This window comes from Manihot esculenta, chromosome 14 (genome assembly GCF_001659605.2).
Source record: "Manihot esculenta cultivar AM560-2 chromosome 14, M.esculenta_v8, whole genome shotgun sequence".
NCBI classification, from domain to species: domain Eukaryota; kingdom Viridiplantae; phylum Streptophyta; class Magnoliopsida; order Malpighiales; family Euphorbiaceae; genus Manihot; species Manihot esculenta.
Window position 1 is genome coordinate 16,475,863 of NC_035174.2, and position 20,645 is coordinate 16,496,507.

At 30.8% G+C, this 20,645-nt stretch overlaps 1 protein-coding gene across 1 annotated transcript in view; it reads left to right on the forward strand.

The window, feature by feature from the left end:
- Positions 1–13,554, forward strand: part of LOC110600538 — a 38,374-nt gene extending 24,820 nt beyond the window's left edge. The window contains exon 5 of the mRNA XM_043950716.1: positions 13,218–13,554. Within this exon, the coding sequence (XP_043806651.1) occupies positions 13,218–13,554 (337 nt within the window). The remainder of the gene's footprint in view (positions 1–13,217) is intronic.
- Positions 13,555–20,645: the final 7,091 nt, after the last annotated feature.

Sequence of the window (20,645 nt, forward strand, 5' to 3'; positions counted from 1 at the left end):
CGGTTAAAATATATAAGACAACAATTTATTATACTGTCTTATACCTATATTTGTAGCAGTGAATATTGATTAAAAACTAAATCCACTTAGTCACATTATCATAAAACACTATAAACTCATCCTTACATCTTCATTGACTCTAATACTCAAACCATATTCACATCGAGACTTGTCAATAGCTTCAGTTTCAACCCTGCTCTCACTAATAGAACTAGCTTCCAAATCTAAAGCGCAAAATCTACCTACTTCATCTTTGTTTCATGTTCGTGCTCTTTATGTTTGTTTTGTGATCCTCTCTCAAATTGAAATAGTTTAGAAATTTATTTGCTGTAATTTATCATTGGAGATTAAAATGGATATTAAATTTAATGTTTCGTGTTTGAAATGAGTCAGGTTATTAAATCTTGTTGCTTATGAGAAGTATATTGAATTTGGTTGCTTTTATGTAAGCATTGATGTTTAGGACATGAGTAATTGTGGTTTTTCACTTTAGAAATGATATTCTTTTAAAAAATATATATATTTTCAAGTGTTAAATTACACGTGTTCTTTTGACTTTATAGTTCTATTGAATATGAGGATTATTTATTAAATGGATTGAATATAGAAATTTAAGTCACTACAAGATTTATCCGGATTAATAACGGATTTTTTCATTATTAATTTGTAAAAAATTCGTTACTAATATTTTTAGTAATGGATTTGCATTCATTACTAATCCATTACTAATTTAATAAAATAATATATATATATATATATATATATTTTAAAATTATATTTCATTATTAAATTCGTTATTAATTTTTAAATTATATTTTAAAAATTATGTTAAGCTATTATTTTTTATTATATTTTATATTAAATATTAATTTAATTATGATAAATTATTAGTTTTGTCATTAGAATTTACATTAAATATTAACTTTGGTGACTTAAAAAAAAATAAATATTAACGTTGGTATTTTAAATGTTATTAATTTTATGAGAAAATTATTATAAAATTACATGAAAAAAATTTAAGAAAATGAAAAAAATGAGAGAATGGAAAAAATGAGATATAAAAGAGAAATAAGAAAAAAAAAAGAAAATAGAAGAAAATAATGATAAAAATGAAGAGAAAATAAGAAAAAAATAAAGAAAATGAAAAAAGAAAAAAAAAAGAAAGGAAAAAAAAAGAAAATGAAAGAAAATGAGTGAAAGATGAAAAATAAAGAAAAATAAAAGAGGAAATGAAGAAAATAGGATAAAATAAAAAAGAATGAAACATAGAAGTTAGAGAATATGAGAGAAAATAAAGTAAATAAAAGAATAATGAAAAAAAAAAGAAGGAAAATGATATAAAGTAGAAGAGAAAATGAAAGAAAAAAGAAAAGAATATGAGAGAAAATAAAGAAAATAAAATAAAATTAAGAGATAAAAAGAAGAATAATGAAAAGAAATGAAAGAAAGAAAAATAGAGAATGAGATAAAAAATGAAAAGAGATAAGATAAGAAAAAAAAATCAAAGATTTGAGGAGAGAAAAAGAAAAAAAAATAAATGAAATGATAAAAGGGAATAAAGTGGGAAAGTATATAAATATAAAAATTACTAATAGATTTAGTAATAATTCAATCTGTTATTAAATTTAAAAAAAAAATATAGGCGGATAAAAATAAAAAAATAATATTATTAGTTAAATTTTAATAATAATTCTCTAATTTTTTATTAATTTTTATATTAATAACGAATTTATTAATAAAATATTTCGTTATTAAATTAAAAAAAATTATAAAATAAAAGTGTAGATAAGAAGAAATTAAATCCATTATTAACGGTAATAGTTTGCATTTACTTATTAAATTTATTATTATTTTATATCTTTCGTATTTAAATAATTTATTTAATAATCGATTTAACAAGAAATTTAATAATGGATTGAGATCTATTATTAATTTTTTATAAATTTAATAACAAAAATTTAAATTTATTATTAAATTTATAAACAATCTTATTAATAAATTTAGTATTGAATTATTTAATTTATTATTAAATTATAAAAAATAGTAACGAATTATAAAATTTGTTATTAATCTGTAATAAATTTAAATTCATTATTAACATCTGTTATTATTGTAATAATTTTTTATAGTGAATATTTATTTAAAAAGTATAAAAATTAATCTATTAATTATATTAACAAAAGTGTAATTTACTTTATAATTAGTTAAACCGACAGCTATTATTAAATGTAGGATATCTAATTTAGACGTTGGAATAAAAATTAAGGATTAAATCTTTCAGACTTTTCAAAAAAAAAAAAAATTTCATTATCATTAATTAAATTTAGGAATGGAATTGTAATTTTCGATTTATTCGGAAAATATTTTTTTTAAAATATATTTTTCAATCTTTTCTTATATATGTGACATTTAAAAATTTTGGTTAGTAAAAATATTTCTTATCAAAGTAAAAATTAAATTATTACCACTTTTTTAAAGCAAAAGTCATTTTCTAATATTTAAAAATTTTATTAATATTATTATATATAAATTTATTAATATATTTTATTTTTTAAAATAAAAATTAATTTTAAAAAAAAGTTATTTAGATAAAAAATATTTTTTAAATATAAATTTTTTTCTATATAAATAAATGGTGACTTAATTTAATAGTTATTAAACTTTTCAATCACACTACAAAAAGTATAATAAAATATAATGTTTTAGTTAGTATAAATTATTTATATTTAAAAAAATTTAATAATTATTCATCCACTTTTATATCGTTTAATGTTTTAATAGGATGATTATTTAAATTGTAGTAAAATAATTTTTAATTTAACTAAATTACTCCAATTTCTATAATTTTCTTTTATTATCCATTAATAGAAAAAATAAATGATAAGATATATTTTAGGACATTGTAAAAATAATTATAATATTTAGTAGAAATAAGGTTAAAATTAGAAAAAAAATAATTGATATTTTATAAATAAAATTTAAATAAATTAAAAAAATTTAAAAGTAACATAATAATATTAAATTCATTAGAAAAAGGGTAAAAGAAATAGCAAGTGGGGTTTTGGAAATTAATGGGTGAAAATAATTAATATGGGTAGACAGACTGCCGTCCCAATAAATGATGAGTGGAACATTAGGTGGTTTCCATTAATTCTCCAAAACTTCTCTAAGGAGATTTGGAAAATAATTTTGAAAAGAAAGGATCTCATAATTAAATAAAAATAAAATGGAAAGAGCAATTTTTTCCTTAACAACAAACTCCTTGCTTTTCCCTTAGGCATAGCCACATCTTAAGCATGATGCCCTAATAATTACTTCCACTTTAGGAAGACTTCTTGTGAGCTCAATCCCCTTTCAAAAGGGGATAAAAGGAAATTATATATATATATATATATATATATATAACTTTTTTCATGGATTTCTTTTCATCATTTCTCACTTGCTTTCTTAGTATTTGAATTGAAAAATTACACACACTCTAAAAATATTATGCCTATATTTAGAAGTTAACAGTATTTGGTTCAAATTAAAAAAAATTAATTAAATTGAATCAATTCAAAAATTTAGTTTGATTTTTATTTTTAAAAATTTAATTTATTTCAGTTTGATTTAATTTTAATAAAAAAAATCAATAAAATTGAACCGATCTTATTAGTGATAATAATATATTATTTTTTATAATATAAAAATATTAGATCATAATCAAAATTAAAATATTTTAATTAAATTTTAGAATACTAAAAATAAGATATTGAAAATAAAAAGTCCAATAGATCAAACCGAACCGGATGAAATTAAATCAGATCAATTCGATTAAAATCGATTTTTGCTCAAAATCGATTCGATTTTCATAAACTTTAAATTTTTAATTTTTAATTTTTTTTTTGATTTTAAATCGAATTAACCGAATACGCAGCTCTAATTATATTCAACAATAATTTCAAAAATAATATTTATTATTTTAAAATATTAGTATTTAGTAATTAAAAAAATATATTATAAAAAATTATATTTTATAACTTTTAATTAATCACTATTAAAATAATGAGTACTCACAGATTTAATCTAATAGTAAGTGTATCGAATAAATATAAAAAGATATCAGCTTTACTCACCAATTTCCGATCTCCATTTGAAAAAAAAACTATTAAAACAATATTACTGAAAAAGGCAGTGTTGCTTTAAAGTTGGTTCCTTAACAAGAAAAAAGTTATATATCCCACTCCATCAAATATGCCTTTTTTCACAATTCCCTTTCCACCCCACCAATAATAGAGAAACCATGATTTAATTTAATTTGAAAAGAAATAAAAATAAAATTAGACCCACACTAACTTCTTTTTTTTTCCTCTAAGTGAGGATTGCTAATATCAACCAATGACCAATTAGCAAGGATACCAAAAGTATTTTTCCTTTCATGCAAGGTATAATTGCAAAAATGTCATTATATTTGACACATTAGAACCCAAAAGGGACCATTCTCTTTTTTTCTTAAGTTCAAATGGTAATTGATTAGCTTATAGATGAAATCATGCATGGATATTAAAGCTTAGCCTTTCTCCTTATCTCTCACAAGACTAATTGATGGTATATCATGAGACAAAAGGGACCCATAACTCTTTTCACTTGTGCAAGCCAAACCCCACCAAGCTAGCTAAGCCTTTTTACATAATTTCTATATATATTTTTCAAAAAAATAAATATCATGTATGACAATCATGTCATTAAAGGTCAAACTTTAAGCAAACACATAGCAACAAATCAGTCACAACTAGGGAGAATTGAGAACCACCCACTTTATAAAGTTTTTGGTAGCTTCTTGCATTCAAAGCAATTAGACTTTTTCAAGCCCTACCACCCCATCCTCTTTTTTTTCTGCCTTTACTCTCTCTATAGTTTGGAATATAAAGGAAAGTAATCTTGCTTTTTTAAGAGATGAAATTGGGGATGAGAAAGCACCAATCAAGCAAAAGGTGACCATGTATTGGTTCCTTTTTTTTTCAAAAAAAAAAAAAGAAAAAGAAAAGTTAGAATCTGATGTTAGTTGCTTTTTTACTGAATTTAATTAAACATATTTTTATCAAATTAATTTAATTTTTAATTAATTTAATTTAATTTCAAATGAAACAGAGAGGATATACTGGACTCAATCAAGGAATAGTGAAGGTTAATGAATAATGAAAAGTGAGCACCGCCCAATTAAAGAAACTCTTTGTTTTATTTTGGGCATTTTATTTTTATCAGTAGGAACAATTGGAAAGTGCCAAATTCCCACCTAAAAAGCTTGGCTTGAAACAACAAGGCATCTTCTTCCTTTACCTTTTTTTTTAACAAAACTTTTAATTTTTGTTCAAGTATGTTTGTGTTTGAATCTTTAAAAAGTGATAAAAGACTAATTAGATTTCGTCAAAAATTTTAATAAATATCATTTGACTAAAACGTTATAAGAGAAAAGATAGGTTAAAAAATGAAAAGTTTTATTAAAATTTTTTAAAAATTAAAAAGTAAGTTTCTAATAGTTAAGACAAACTATTTATAATAAAAACAAAAATTATGAAAATATTTAAAATATCCAAAAATAATAATAAAAATGTAAAATTGACACATAAACGATAAAATTTCTATATTGGATTTTGTGACAGACCTGCGGCTCTCGTCATATTTTTGAAAGTCGTGCGTTTTAAAATTTCTTTTTAAAAAGTTATCGTGAGTCTCTATCGAACGTTAATAGCAAAAATTAAATCCGGTTCAAGTCTACTGTAAAATTTAAAATTAGTTGTTTCATGTCAAAAAGTTTAAAAGAAAATATTTTTAATTAATATTTTTTATACGAATTTAAATTAATTAAATTAATAAATTTTAAAAAATAAATATTCTATATATATATATAAATTGTAAGCAAGTTTCCCATAAGAGAGGGCAAAAAAAAAAAGCCACTTTTTTTCTCCTATAATGGTGTGAAAATTGGGGTTTGATAAGTACAAATCCCTTAAACACTTTACCTACAAGCATTAAACTTTCTAAAGAAAAAAGAAGAAAAGGAAAAATTGGAAAAAGAAAAAGGAAAGGCTTCCAAGAATGATTTTAACTTTTTGGAAACACATGTGAGAGACACTTTAGAGCCTTTCATCAGCATGAGCATGTTCAATTAACCCTTAAAAGTTGGTTTTCAAAAGCTGTGACAATAGTTTCTTTAAAATTTGGCTGTTTGACCTTACAAATAAAATTAGAATGAGTGTGAGGATTAATTTCATGATAAATTCAATTGGGATATTTTTTATAAAAAAAATCTTACATACCAAAATTAATTAAAATATAATTTTAAAATATATTCTCATAATCCATACTCCTTTCAAAAAATAGTAAAAAAAAGGGTTTAATACTTGCCTTGCTTTGCTTTTACTATGAAGTAAATATGAAGGAATGGGAATTGGGCAACTGCAAGGATGGCAATGCTTCTGTGTATAATTTTCTAATTTCTGCCCAGTGAAGCTGAGACAAATTCCATTAGGTTAGCAGCATTCAGTTCAAATAAAAAAATCGATCAAATTAAATTAATTTGAAATTTTAGTTGATTTTTTATTCATTTCATTTCGGTTTGATTCGATTTTTAATTTTAAAATTTTTGATTATTTCGGTTCGGTTCAATTTTGATCAGAAAAAATTAAAAAAACTAAATTAAACCGATTAGTGATAATAATATATTATTTTCAATCATATAGAGAGATTAAATCATATTAAAACTAAAATATTCTAATTAAATTTTAAAATATTAAAAATAAAGCATAAGTAATAAGTAAAAAATAAAAAATAAAAAATTTATTAAAAATTTAAATCAATTAAACTGAATTAAATCAGATTGATTCGATTTAATTTCTGACTAAAATCAATTCAATTTGATTTTTATAAATACTAAAATTTTAATTTTTAGTATGTTTAATTTTAAATACTCAGTATTTCATTTAAATTAATTTTTTTTAAGAAAAAAACATTTAAAACTCAATTTATTCTCAACTACTTTCAACTACAATTTTAAATGCACTATGCAATAATAATAATAATTATTATTGACTAATTCAAGAAATCAAACAATTTGGTGGCAGATTCAATGCAAGGGGAGCTTGAGAAATACTAATAAGGTACTTTTTTTGCTAGTGCTAAGCTTCTCCTTAACTTTTGTCTTTATGTGTACATTCCCATATGATTTCTCATTTATTTATTTATTATTTTTTTCAACTGCCTTATGCTTTAATCAACACTTACCAACTCCACATTCTTTAATCAACCCTAGATAATTAACATGGTTTTAAAAAAAAATCTCTGAAATAAATTATTAGAAGTAAATTAATTTCTGAATTTTATAATATGCATTTTTTACATATAAAGAGAGAAAAGTTTGATTTCCAAATCCATGAGAAAGACAATTAATTTAAAAAAAATAATAAAAGAAAAATAATTTTAGTGAGTAACATGTGAAGGAAGGTGATGAAAAGAAGAAACAGTAGGGATGGATGCATGGGAGACAAAGCTTGTCTTTGTTGTGAAGGATTCTGAATAAAGAAAGTTTCAGAGTTTGGTTATGTTGGTTTTATTTAAAAAGAGAATAATGTAAAGTGATTTGGTAGCTATTTGGTTGGACTGTCACCTTCTTCTCATCCTCTCTCTGTGGTCCTATGAGAATCCAATCTTTCTTCTCATATCAATTTTACCATGTGATTATCTAATCTTAAAGCAATTAATTATTATATCAATTAATTTTATCATAATCTTCCCTGTACATATTAAGAAGATACTTAAGAGAATGCATAAAGATCTTTTTTAGAATTCAAATAATAATATGTCAGTATCATTTTAATATTATTAAAATAAGAATTTTACTATAATTTAAAATTGTTATAAATAAAATTTAATTTTTTATTATATATAAAATATATTTTAATAAATAATTTATTTTATATTTAATAATATTTGTTGTTTTCTTCAACTCTTTTGAAAAAGCTGAGTTAATTATCCAAATTGCTCTCATTTTCCTTTCAGGGCATGGGTAGTTTTCTGGGTAATTTTTTTCTTATTGTTTGTTTGTTTTCCTGGATTATTTTCTTCACTCTAGAATGGTTTCAATAACTTTAAATATGTGCTTTGTCTTTCGTATAACTTGGGATTTTGGCTAAAGTTTGTAGAGATTTGGTAATGTTGTGGTTTGATTGGACAACTTTGGTGAGTTTTTCATAGATCTATCACTAGCTATGCAAGAATTTTGAAAGCCGAAAAAACAACCTTGAAGAGTTTAAATTTTGTATGTTAAAATTTTTTTGAATTTAAATTCGACTCATTTTCGGTTTAGATATTAATAAATTTAAATTTTATTTATTTAATAAATAAAAAAATAAATTAAATTTTAATAGAGATAAATTTTTAATAGTTCATAAATAATTTAATTAATTTATAATTTTAATTTAAAATTATATAATTTTAATCCAACAAATATATTCAAAATAAATTCTTGAGTATTAATTAATCGAATATCTACATGCTAAGTGAAACTGCAGATTCTCCTCAAGCAGAGAGGGAAAAAGCCAAAACACAGAAAAGGAAACAAAAAATCTATGATTAATAAATTAAATAATTAATTACTGTTTGTTGCAATACGAGCAATTCTATGAAGCCGAAGCAACTAAAAATCCCTAATGATTTGTCCAAAAATAAAAAACTGAGCTATTGAATTTTTTTTATTGATTTATGTAAATTTTAATATAATATTTAAAATTTATTCAACATTAAAAATTTTGAAATTTAGATATCTGTGTAATTTATACATTTTTGAAATTCAGTAATTTAATAGAAATATGGTTAAGTCAATATTGATGTGTTATTCATTCAAATCGTTATTTTATATTCTTATATTAAGACTCCGTTTATTTTTTAAAAAATATTTTAATAAAATAATTTTCAAATTAATAAAGTTAAAATACGAGAAGTAAACTATTAAATTTTAAAAATAGAAAAATATATATATTAATGTTGACTTATCTGAATTTTTTAGAAATTAATTATTTTTTCCCTTGTAAGCACACACAAGGAAAGCGAAATCAATGGAGTTGGGGTAAAAAATAAAAAGGAAAGTAATAATAAAAATATGAGAAAAACACATCCATTTAATGCTAAAAGTTAGAGCTGTTTGCTTGTCCGATCCCATGAAACTCCCGAGATTGGCATCCAATTTTCTAGCTAGAGACTTGAATATTTATTTATTTTTAAAAGAATTTCCTTTTATATATATAAATTAAAAGAAAATTTATTTTTATATGATATTAAAATTAATATATATATATATATTCTTTTTTTTTAAAAGTTAATATTTCGAATTTTTATATTTTAACTCCGTGAGACAAAAATTTAGCGTAAAATTTGTTTTAATTTAAAATATATTGAATTAAACTATTTATTATTTTAAAAAATCTGAGAGATATAAATATTAATTTTTATATAATTCAATTATTAAAATATACTATATATTTAAAAATATTTTAGTTATTTGAAAAATAATTAATAAAAAATTAAATAAAAGGATTTTTAAGATTGAATCAAAATAATATATTTATATCATATTATTATTTTTAAAATGTGTATTAAATGTAAAATATATTAGAAAATTAATAAATAAATTATTTCAAAAAGGAAAGTTACATTTAATTTAGAGCGGATAAAAATATAAAAATAAATCACTTTTTATAAGGAAGGAAAGTATTAAAATGATAATTTAAAAAAAAAAAATTTTAATTATATTATTCATTTAAAATCATGAACGTGGGTCGATTATATGTGAACAACCCTAATCACATCGTGGAATCGAAGTTCAATCATTACTCTTTAACTTTTGGGAAGAAGTGAAAAATCATGAGTTGAAGAAGAAACGAACTTGAAATGATGAGATGTGAAACTCTTTAAAAAGTCTAATTTTGCATATGAAAACAGCTATGCCTCTTCATTTGAATTTCCCAATTTTGAATTTGTATTGGCTCTTTGGTGCCACCGTTCATCTATTCAATTATAAACCTGTGGAAAATAAATATAATTTTTTATTTTTTATTTAGAAAGGAGGAAAAATAAAAAGAGTATGAAAATATATTTTATTTTTTCCTTATTATTTTTTTCGCATAAAATTATAAAGTAATTATAATTTTATTTTCTTTTTATTTTCTATGTTTTCAAATAAGATAAAAATTAATTTTGTTTTAATTTATCCTTTTTTTTTGCTTCTATTTAAATAAAAATAAAGAGAGAATTTTTTTTAAATTTTTATATTTATTTTTCTTCCTCCCAACAAATTTTCCCAAACAGGATATAAAACAACTTCAGTTTTTCAGGAGAAAGGGATAAAAAAAATAATAAAAGAAAAAAATATATATTTTCCATTTTTATAGTTTATTAATAGCTTTCACTCTCCTCGTGCTTTCATTTTCTCTCTAAAATAATAAGAGAATATTTAAAGGAAAATTTTAAATATTTTTCTTATTCCCTTTACATTTCTCTCTTATCTTTGTTATTTTTAGAAAGTGATTGTTCTTTTTTCTTTTTTTTTTTTTTTTTTTTTTCTTTTCTCTCCTCTTTTCCCATCTATCCAAACAAACAGGTATAATTGATGGGCCAGTGAGAATTAGGCTCATCCTTTCTCTGTGTTGCGTTGATTTTCGGAGAACTCAAACTAATTTACTGGGCCAACAACACAGTCCAAATTGTAAATGTAATGGGCTGAAGTCAGAGGCCGCAATCGAATCTAATGAATCAAAAAAAGTTCAATCATTTTAAGTTTTTATAATTATATTTAATTATTTTAATTTTAAAATCTGTACCCAAAATTTAAAAGATTTATTGTAAATTTATCAATGATAAGACTCGAGATTTTTCCTGATATCTTTTTTTTTATTTGCTGGAGAGTTTAAGAAAATTGTGCATTGTGCTGAATGTTGCGATTACTAGGCAGTACATTCCTAAATCGAACTGAAATAAAAAAATATAATATATATATTTTTTGTAAATTAAATTAAATTGAAAATAAATATTTAATTAAACTGAATCAAGTGAAAAAATATTAATTTAATTTGGTTCGATTTACATTAAATTAGAAGTTCTTGCTCTTAAAATTGTTAAAAGACTTGACATGCGAATAAAATTGAATTCGTGAATCAAATGCTCCATTCAATATTGAAGGCATTCTCTAAAACAAGTATGGAAACCAAAATTATGAATATATCCCTAATCATTTTTCTTAGAATAGTAAATTTTTTTGAGTTAATCTTTCACCATTTTAAGATATCAAAATCCTCCTTGACATCTCGAAGTGCCTCACTAAGATATACTTCCAACTCTGTTTTTGAATCAAAACTATCAGTTTCCTCCAACTTTTGCTTCTTATAATGACACCTCAAGAAATATTTAAATTTAGGATTTATTAAACTATTGATAGTACAACTTGCACTTTTGAGTGTTGTGAACTCTCACTTGATTGCTTAATATCAGGAGAGTACTTATATTCATTAAACAAGTCGATCAAACAAGTAATCACTTTATCGAAGAGATCCATACCCTTTTTTCATTACCATACATTTGATAAAATGAATATTTTATATACTCAAATTTGTCATGGAGTCAAGAACAATAACAAAATAAATAAGTTTGTTCATTTTTTCTACATCTCCCTAATACTTGTCAAATTTCACTCTCATTCTTTCTCTCAAAGATTTAACATTAAGCTCATTGCTACTAATCCATTGGTTTAAGATAAAGGCCAAGTCACTTATCTCATCGAAAAATATGCTTAATATAACATACTTAGAATCTGAAATACTTAAAGTCAATTCAGAAAAATGGCTTAATATATCTACCATTTTCCTTACTCGAGACCAATAATAAGAATCAGGTATGCTATCCTCTCCCAAGTCAATCTTGAACATAGGATCTTATGATTCGTACTTTTTAAATGTCCTTTCATATTTCTGAGCTATATTTAACATTAAGTAAGTTGGGTTCTACCTAGTATGTACATCCAAACATAGTGAAGACTTGCTCTCAATTTTTTCATGTAGTACACACTTCTTAAATTTTTTTCAACCGAGCTCTTAATATATTTAATGCATCCCTTACTTTCACTGTTGAATCATTAATATCTTTCAAACCATCCTGCAAAACTAAATTGATAAACTGACATTGTCTATTATTATAGTGAATATCTTATCTATCCCCATTCTAGTAAACAAATTTCAATTATTCTACTAACGGTTTCACCCTTATGACGTGAAGATTGGATAAAAATTAATTATTCTCTTATGCAACTTCCAATTGTTATCAATAAAATAAGAAATGATACACATGTAATTAATTCTTTGTAATGATGTCCATGAATCAGTGGTAAGACTCACTCTTCGATAATTTTTCTTGAAAAAAGACTTCAACTGGATCTCTCATTGATAAATAAATAATAGCAATCATGTGAAATTGTCCAATGAGAGGGAATCCTAAATCTAGGAAAAACAGCTCTCATGAATTTTTTAAATCCTTCTCCTTCAACAAATTTAAAAGGCAATTCATCTAGGATAATCATGTAAATAAGAGCCTTCCTAATTGCATTTTCATCATACTTCTAAGAAGTAAGTGATCCTGTATTCCCTTCACTATCATCACTTGCAATCCGTTGCAAAGATAATTGTGTTTGCCTAGTCTCAATAGCGTGTAGGTGTTTTTTGCATATATTAATGTCATTCCTAAGTGCAGTGATTCCATTTCTTTTAGGACCACAATAGAATTCTTTTTTACAGTAGTTGCACTAACCTTTTCACCTTCTTCATTTTTTAATTTTGTAAAGTGATCACACACTTGTGTGTAACGACCCGGAAACCGGACCGCTACCGGTAGGGCTGAGCAATTCTCGGTCTAAACCGAAAAACCGAACCGAACCGATTAAATTCGGTTTATCGGTTCGGTTAGTCGGAAAGATCGATTTGGTTCGGTTAGTAGATTTAAAATTATTCGGTTTTCGGTTCGGTTCGGTTTAAACATGTTAAATAACCGATCAAACCGAAAAACCGAACCCAACCCAACCCAGGGGGTTGGGGTGCTGGCCTATCGTACCCAACCCAACCCAACCCAGCAGGCCAGCACCCCCAACCCCCTCCATACCTTTCGCCGAACCCCTCCATCCCATTTTCCACATTCTCCAGTGAAACAGAGGAAGGTGTAGAATCTAAAGAGGAAGAGGAAGAAGAAGATGGCGACGGGGACGACGACGGTGACGAAGATGACGACGGCGAAGACGACGAAGACGATGATGAGGGGGGCGAGGACGACAAAGACGACGAGGTTCAGGTCTTACAATCCTCCAGAGGGCCACCGGTTCAGTCGGCGGATGACGACGAGAACGACGACAACGAGGATGACGATGAAGATGACGATGGTGAAGGCGGAGACGACGATGACGATGACGATGACGATGACGACGACGACGAGGAGGAAAATGATGACGAGGATGAAGACGGTGAAGAAGAGCTGAAGAAGTAATATATATCCAAATTTATACAATTTTCCGCATATACTTCATTTCTCTCATCTGGGTTGCGAGTTTCTCTCATCTGGGTTTTGATTCATATCTCTGTGGGTGGCCGTGGTTTTTAATAGAATGTTTATTAAATTATTTTGTTGAAATTAGAAATAAAAAATTAAAAAAAAATACAGATTTCGGTTTGAACCGAACCGAACCGAACCGAACCGATTTTTATCGGTTCGGTTCGGTTCGGTTATACCTTCATAATCGGTTTTTTCGGTTTTATAAATTTTAACAAATCGGTTTTCGGTTTTATCGGTTCGGTTCGGTTCGGAACCGAACCGACCGATTGCACAGCCCTAGCTACCGGTGCTAGGATCCAAATCGACTTAAGGTCGCCGGGACCCGTAGCAAGCCTACTATACATCTTGTGTACTTGATAAAATCCCACACATGATCAACATTTCATAACAACTTTAAACTTTTTATACACCAAACTTGACCTGTGCATGCACCATAACTGTAAACATAAAACCCCACACTAGAGCCCTCATCAAATGCTCTAGCGGGGTAACATATCGTATGTCAAGCCTGGTTCAACATAACTCGTCATTAAACATTAACATAAGATCATGTACAAAAAGGGATTTACCATACATTAGGGCCAAGCACAATACTAAACCATTAAACATTCTTTACATTACATTACATCATACCCTTTTTACATTTCATGTCCACTACTAATCTATTACACTTAAAACAACCTTCAACCTTGACGACTTCCCTGTCTATCCTGAACCTGCAAACCTGGGGGTTAGAGGAAAGGGGTGAGCTACAAAAGCCCAGTGAGCAGAATAATAAAAACAGTTTATAAACATATGTCATAATGAAAGGCATCACAACACACATAAGTCACCTCAAGATGGTATTGTCACCAATAGCCCTCTACAGATCCAATAAATGCCTGGCCCTCGACGGAGCTCCTCAAGACTTCCTCTTAAACATAACATAACATGTCTAACTGTGCTAGGGGTGTAGAATGGGCAACCTTGGTCTTTCTGTACCATATCATATCATATCATATCATATCATATCATATCAAGGACTAATGGATCATCCAATAACCATCCACATCAACAATAATTAATGCAATGCATCATATTCGTGAATTCTAATGCAACAACCTATAAACATGGCAATCGTGATGCATGAATATGTTTAAATTTTGGTTGCTTTGAAATAAAATAGAGTTGTGTTCTACTCACCTCTGGCTGACTCTGGACTAACTCTGAAGCAGCTAACACTGCTGGCCACCTCGGTTCCTCGAGTCCGATCCTACACAGGTGGACTCAAATGAGGGACTAAACATACTCTAACATGACTTTAAACATCTCCTCAAAAACCTCTAAAACATCATAAAACATTCATATAAAACATGCAAAGGAAGGCTGGACAAGGCACTTTCGGCGGCAGGTTCGGCGGCCGAAAGTCCCTCTAGAGCCAAAAGTCAAGCACTTTCGGAGGCAGGGTTCGGCGGCCGAAAGTCCTTCCAGAGCCGAAAGTCACCCACTTTCGGGGGCAGGTTCGGCGGCCGAAACTCTCCTCCAGAGCCGAAAGTCCAAACTTTCGGGGGCGAGTTTAGGCGGCCTAAACTGCCTTCCCTGGTAGGTTTGGCGGCCGAACCTTGCTTCGGCGGCCGAACTTGGATCCTTCTAAGTGGCAGAACCCGATTCTGCCATCCCACATTCAGCCATCCCAACTTCCCAACATGCAATCAACTATTCTAAAACATGCATAAACACTTATTCAAGCATATAGGGGCATAAAACTAGCCTATACCCCAACAAACATCACATTAAGCATACATTTATCACTTAACTAACATAAACCCTAACATTTTACATCTACTCTAAACATGCATTAAACACCCTCAAAACTTACTTAAAACATAAAAGAAGGTGAGGATCTACGCTTACCTCTTGAAGATCGAGAGGAAAGGTGATCCAAACTTGGAGGTTGGGAGAAATCGAGCTCCAGGGTCTCCAAGCTTCAAAAACTTGATCTTAGCTTAAAAATCTTCAAAACAAAGTAAAAACTCATCAAAACTTGAAGGGATTGAAGAAAAACAACAAATTGACCATGGAAGGGCGAAATCTCACCTATGCCCGAAAATAGAGAGAGAAAACTCGCCCATTTTCGGACAAGAGGCCTTTTATAGGTGGCTGGCCAGACCACCTTTGGGGGCTAAAGGTGCTTCCGCAAACTCCCCATGTTCGGCGGCCGAACCTGGGTTTTCTTCCTTGGTCTTTTTCTTTCAAAAACTCATTTTCTTCTTTATTAAAACCATAAACACATAAAAACATTTTAGAAAACCATATTTTACCCTTCTAGAGGGTTCCGACATCCGAGATTCCGCCGGAAAGTGGGAATTCTGATGCCGGAGTGTAGCCGGGTATTACATTCTTCCCCCCTTAAGAACATTCGTCCCCGAATGTTCAACAAACAAGCATAGCATGGCATAACACACATACCAACAAGGAAGCACACATAAAAACACAAAACACTAACCTTAGAAGAGATAGGGGTATTGCTGGAGCATAGACTCTCGTATCTCCCAGGTACATTCTTCTATGTTGTGATGATTCCAAAGGACTTTCACCATCGGGATTTCCTTGTTTCTCAGCTTTCTGATCTGCGTGTCTATGATCCGCACTGGCTGCTCAACATAGGTGAGATCTCCTAGGATCTCCACATCAGGCTCGTTAAGAACCTTGCCCGGATCTGATACGAACTTTCGTAACATGGAAACATGGAAAACCGGATGTATTCTCTCCATTGAAGCAGGCAAATTCAGCTTGTACGATACACTCCCAATCTTCTGCAAGATTTCAAAGGGTCCGATGTACCGTGGAGCTAGCTTACCTTTCTTCCCAAAACGAATCACCCCTTTCATAGGAGACACCTTGAGCAACACCATATCTCCCTCTTGGAACTCTACAAGCTTCCTGCGGACATCTGCATAACTTTTCTGCCGACTCACAGCAGTCTTTATCCTTTCTCTGATAATGGGCACTACTCTGCTGGTGATCTCTGTAACGACCCGGAAACCGGACCGCTACCGGCGCTAGGATCCAGATCGGCTTAAGGCCGCCGGGACCCGTAGCAAGCAAAACATTCATCCTGTAAACCTGTTTAATCCCATACATGATCAACAATTATATAAAAATTTTAAAACTTTGTCATTGGTCATTCATTCACTCATTCATTCATTCTATCATTCCTTCATTCATTCTTTCCTTCACCAAGCTTAACCTGTGTATGCACAAATCATAACATACATTAAGCTTGGTTTACAATAATCATCATTAAATATTTAAGATCATGTACTAGAAAGGGATTAACAATCATACTATGGTCAAGCACAACTCTAAACTTCCATAAACATCATTACATTACATTTCTATACTATACTTTTACATTACATCATATTCATGTCCACATCTAGCTATTACAATAACATAACTCTACTCCTGCTGACCTCCTGGTCTACCCTGTACCTGCAAACCTGGGGGTTAAGGGAGAGGGGTGAGCTATAAAGCCCAGTGAGCAGAATAGTAAAACATTCAATTTATATTTCATGCTTTTATGAAATGCAACACATCACAAACAAATCACATCGAGGATGAACTTGTCACCAATAGTCCTCTACATAGTCCAATCATGCCAAGGGTATAGAATGGGCCTCACTGGTTTTTCTCTTAACATAACATAACATAGAATAACATTCCATAGTGCCAGGGGCGTAGAATGGGCCTCACTGGTCTTTCTCTTAACATAGTGCCAGGGGCGTAGAATGGGCCTCACTGGTCTTCCATACCGTATCATCATCATACCATAACATATGAGGACTAAAGGATCATTCGACATCCATCCACATCATCATCAAGTTATGCAATGCAACATATTCGTGAATTCTAATGCAAACAACCTAGTATATCTTATGGCATATGTGATGCATGTATCATGCTCAAAATCTATTTATTTGCTTTGAAACGTAAAGAGTTATTTCACTCACCTCTGGCTGAAGCTCTAATGACTCTGAAGCAACTATCTCACTGCTGAGGTCATCGGTTCCTCGGGTCCGAACCTACACAGGTGGACTCAAATGAGGGACCAAACATCCATGAACATGACTCTAAAATACTCCCCAAAAACCCCCTAAAACACCTTAAAATAATCATAGAAATCATGCAAAGGAGGGCCGAACAGGGCACTTTTGGTGTCAGGTTCGGCGGCCGAAAGTCATGCACCTTTGGCGGCACTTTCGGCGGCCGAAGGTTCCCTCCAGAGACGAAACTCATGCATGTTCGGCGGCACCTTCGGCGGCCGAAACTCCCTTTCAGAGCCGAAAGTCCTGTTTCGGGGGCAGGGTTAGGCAGCCGATACATGCTACCACAGGCAGGTTCGGTGGTCGAAAGAGTCTTCGGCTGCCGAACCTGAGTTCTTCCCAAAGGGCAGAAACTCAGCTCCAACATGCACAAAAGCCTCCCAACTCATTCACACATGCATTTTCCTATTCTACAACATGCATACTCAAGCATATAAGCTCCTAGGGGCTTCAAACTATCCTAAACCCCAACTACCACACATCAAACATGCATATTCAATATCAAACATGCATATTCAACATACATTGTTCATAAACACACATTTAACCAAAAACTCATCATAAACCTACACATGCATTTCTACCCCAAGAAACTTCATAAAACTTGCTTAAAACATGAAATGAACTATGGATCTACTCTTACCTCTTGAAGAACGAGAGGGGAGACGATCCTAGCTCGGAGATGGGGAGAAATCAACTCTTTGGTCTCCAAGCTTCAAAACTTGCTCTTTTGTTCAAATATCTTAAAATCAACATAAAGCTTGTTAAAACGTGAAAGATCGGAGGAAAAACATCAAAGATCAACCATGGGAGAGCATGAACTCACCGTGGCTGAAAATGGGGAGAAAACTCGCCCGTTTCGGCCATTGAGCCCTTTTATAGGGGCTGCCAGACCATCTTTCGGCAGCCTAAAGTGCCTCCAAAACTTATGCAAGTTCGGCGGCCGAACTGAGGTTCGGCCGCCAAACCTTTGAAACTTTCGGAAGCCTAACTTGCCCCCCTAAACTATCCAATGTTCGGCGGCCGAACTTGGGGTTCGGCGGCCGAACCTGGAAATGCCTCCTTGGTCTTTTCATTCAAAACTCAATTTCCTTTCTTGCTTAAAACCATAAAATACATTAAAACATTTTCTGAAAACATGGTTTTTCCCTTCTAGAGGTTTTCGACATCCGAGATTCCACCGGGCAGTAGGAATTCCGATACCGGAGTCTAGCCGAGTATTACATTCTTCCCCCCTTAAGAACATTCGTCCCCGAATATTCACCAAACAAACATAGCATGGCATAAAACATAAACATTCACATAAAACACATAACACTTACTTTAAAAGAGATGAGGATATTGCTGGAGCATGGACTCCTGTGTCTCCCAGGTACACTCTTCGATGTTGTGGTGATTCCAAAAGGACTTTCACCATCGGGATTTCCTTATTTCTCAACTTTCTAATCTGGGTGTCTATGATCCGCACTGGCTGCTCAACATAGGTGAGATCTTCTTGGATCTCCACATCAGGTTCACTAAGAACCTTGCTCGAATCTGACACGAACTTTCTTAACATGGAAACATGGAAAACCGGATGGATTCTCTCCATAGAAGCAGGTAAGTCCAACTTATACGATACATTCCCGATCTTTTGCAAGATTTCAAAGGGTCCGATGTACCGTGGAGCTAGCTTACCTTTCTTTCCGAACCGAATCACCCCTTTCATTGGAGACACCTTGAGCAATACCAAATCCCCCTCTTGAAACTCTACTTGCCTTCTGCGGATATCTGCATAACTCTTTTGCCTGCTTGCAGCAGTCTTGATCCTTTCTCTGATTATGGGCACCACTCTGCTGGTGATCTCTACTAGCTCTGGCCCTGCTAAGGCCTTTTCCCCAACTTCTTCCCAGCAAACAAGTGACCTGCACTTCCTTCCATACAAAGCTTCATATGGAGCCATCCCTATGCTAGCATGATGGCTGTTATTGTAGGCAAACTCCACCAGAGATAGATGCTGCCTCCAAGAACCGCCAAAATCTAGCACACACATTCTGAGTATATCTTCAATTGTTTGGATGGTCCTCTCTGACTGTCCGTCAGTCTGTGGATGGAAAGCAGTGCTAAAATCCAACCTGGTACCCATAGCATTCTGCAGACTTCGCTAAAACCTGGAGGTGAACTGGAGCCCTCTATCAGACACTATTGAAATAGGAACCCCATGCAGCCTAACAACCTCATCTACATACACCTGCACCAACTTGTCCACAGAATAGCCACTCCTGACAGGGATGAAGTGAGCAGATTTGGTGAGTCTGTCCACAATCACCCATATGGAGTCCAATCTGTTGGACGCCGCCGGTAGCCCCACCACGAAGTCGATAGCTATATTCTCCCATTTCCACTCTGGAATAGGTAGTGGGTTAAGTATTCCAGCCGGCTTTCCAGCCGGCTTCTGATGTTCCAGCTTCACCCTCTGACATATTTCGCAGGTTGACACAAACTGTGCCACTTCTCTCTTCATAGCTGGCCACCAATACACTCTCTTCAGATCTTGATACATTTTGGTGGCTCCAGGGTGAACACTGTATCTGGCATTATGAGCTTCCCTCATAATGTCTCCCTTCAATCCCACGTCATCTGGTACACACAATCTATTCCCATAGCGGAGGATCCCCTTACTGTCAAATCTGAACTCTTCGTTCTTGCCTAACTGAACAGTCCTGGCAATCTTGACTAACTCTGGGTCCTCGTGCTGTTTCTGAGCCACTTGCTCCAGAAACATGGGTACCACTTTCATCTGGGCTATCAAAGCACCTGCACCAGACAACTCCAACTGTAGACCTTCATTGATGAGCTCGAAGAACTCCCTCACTACTGGCCTCCTTTCTGCGGAAATATGGGACAAACTGCTAAGTGATTTCCGGCTTAAGGCGTCTGCCACAACATTCGCCTTACCCG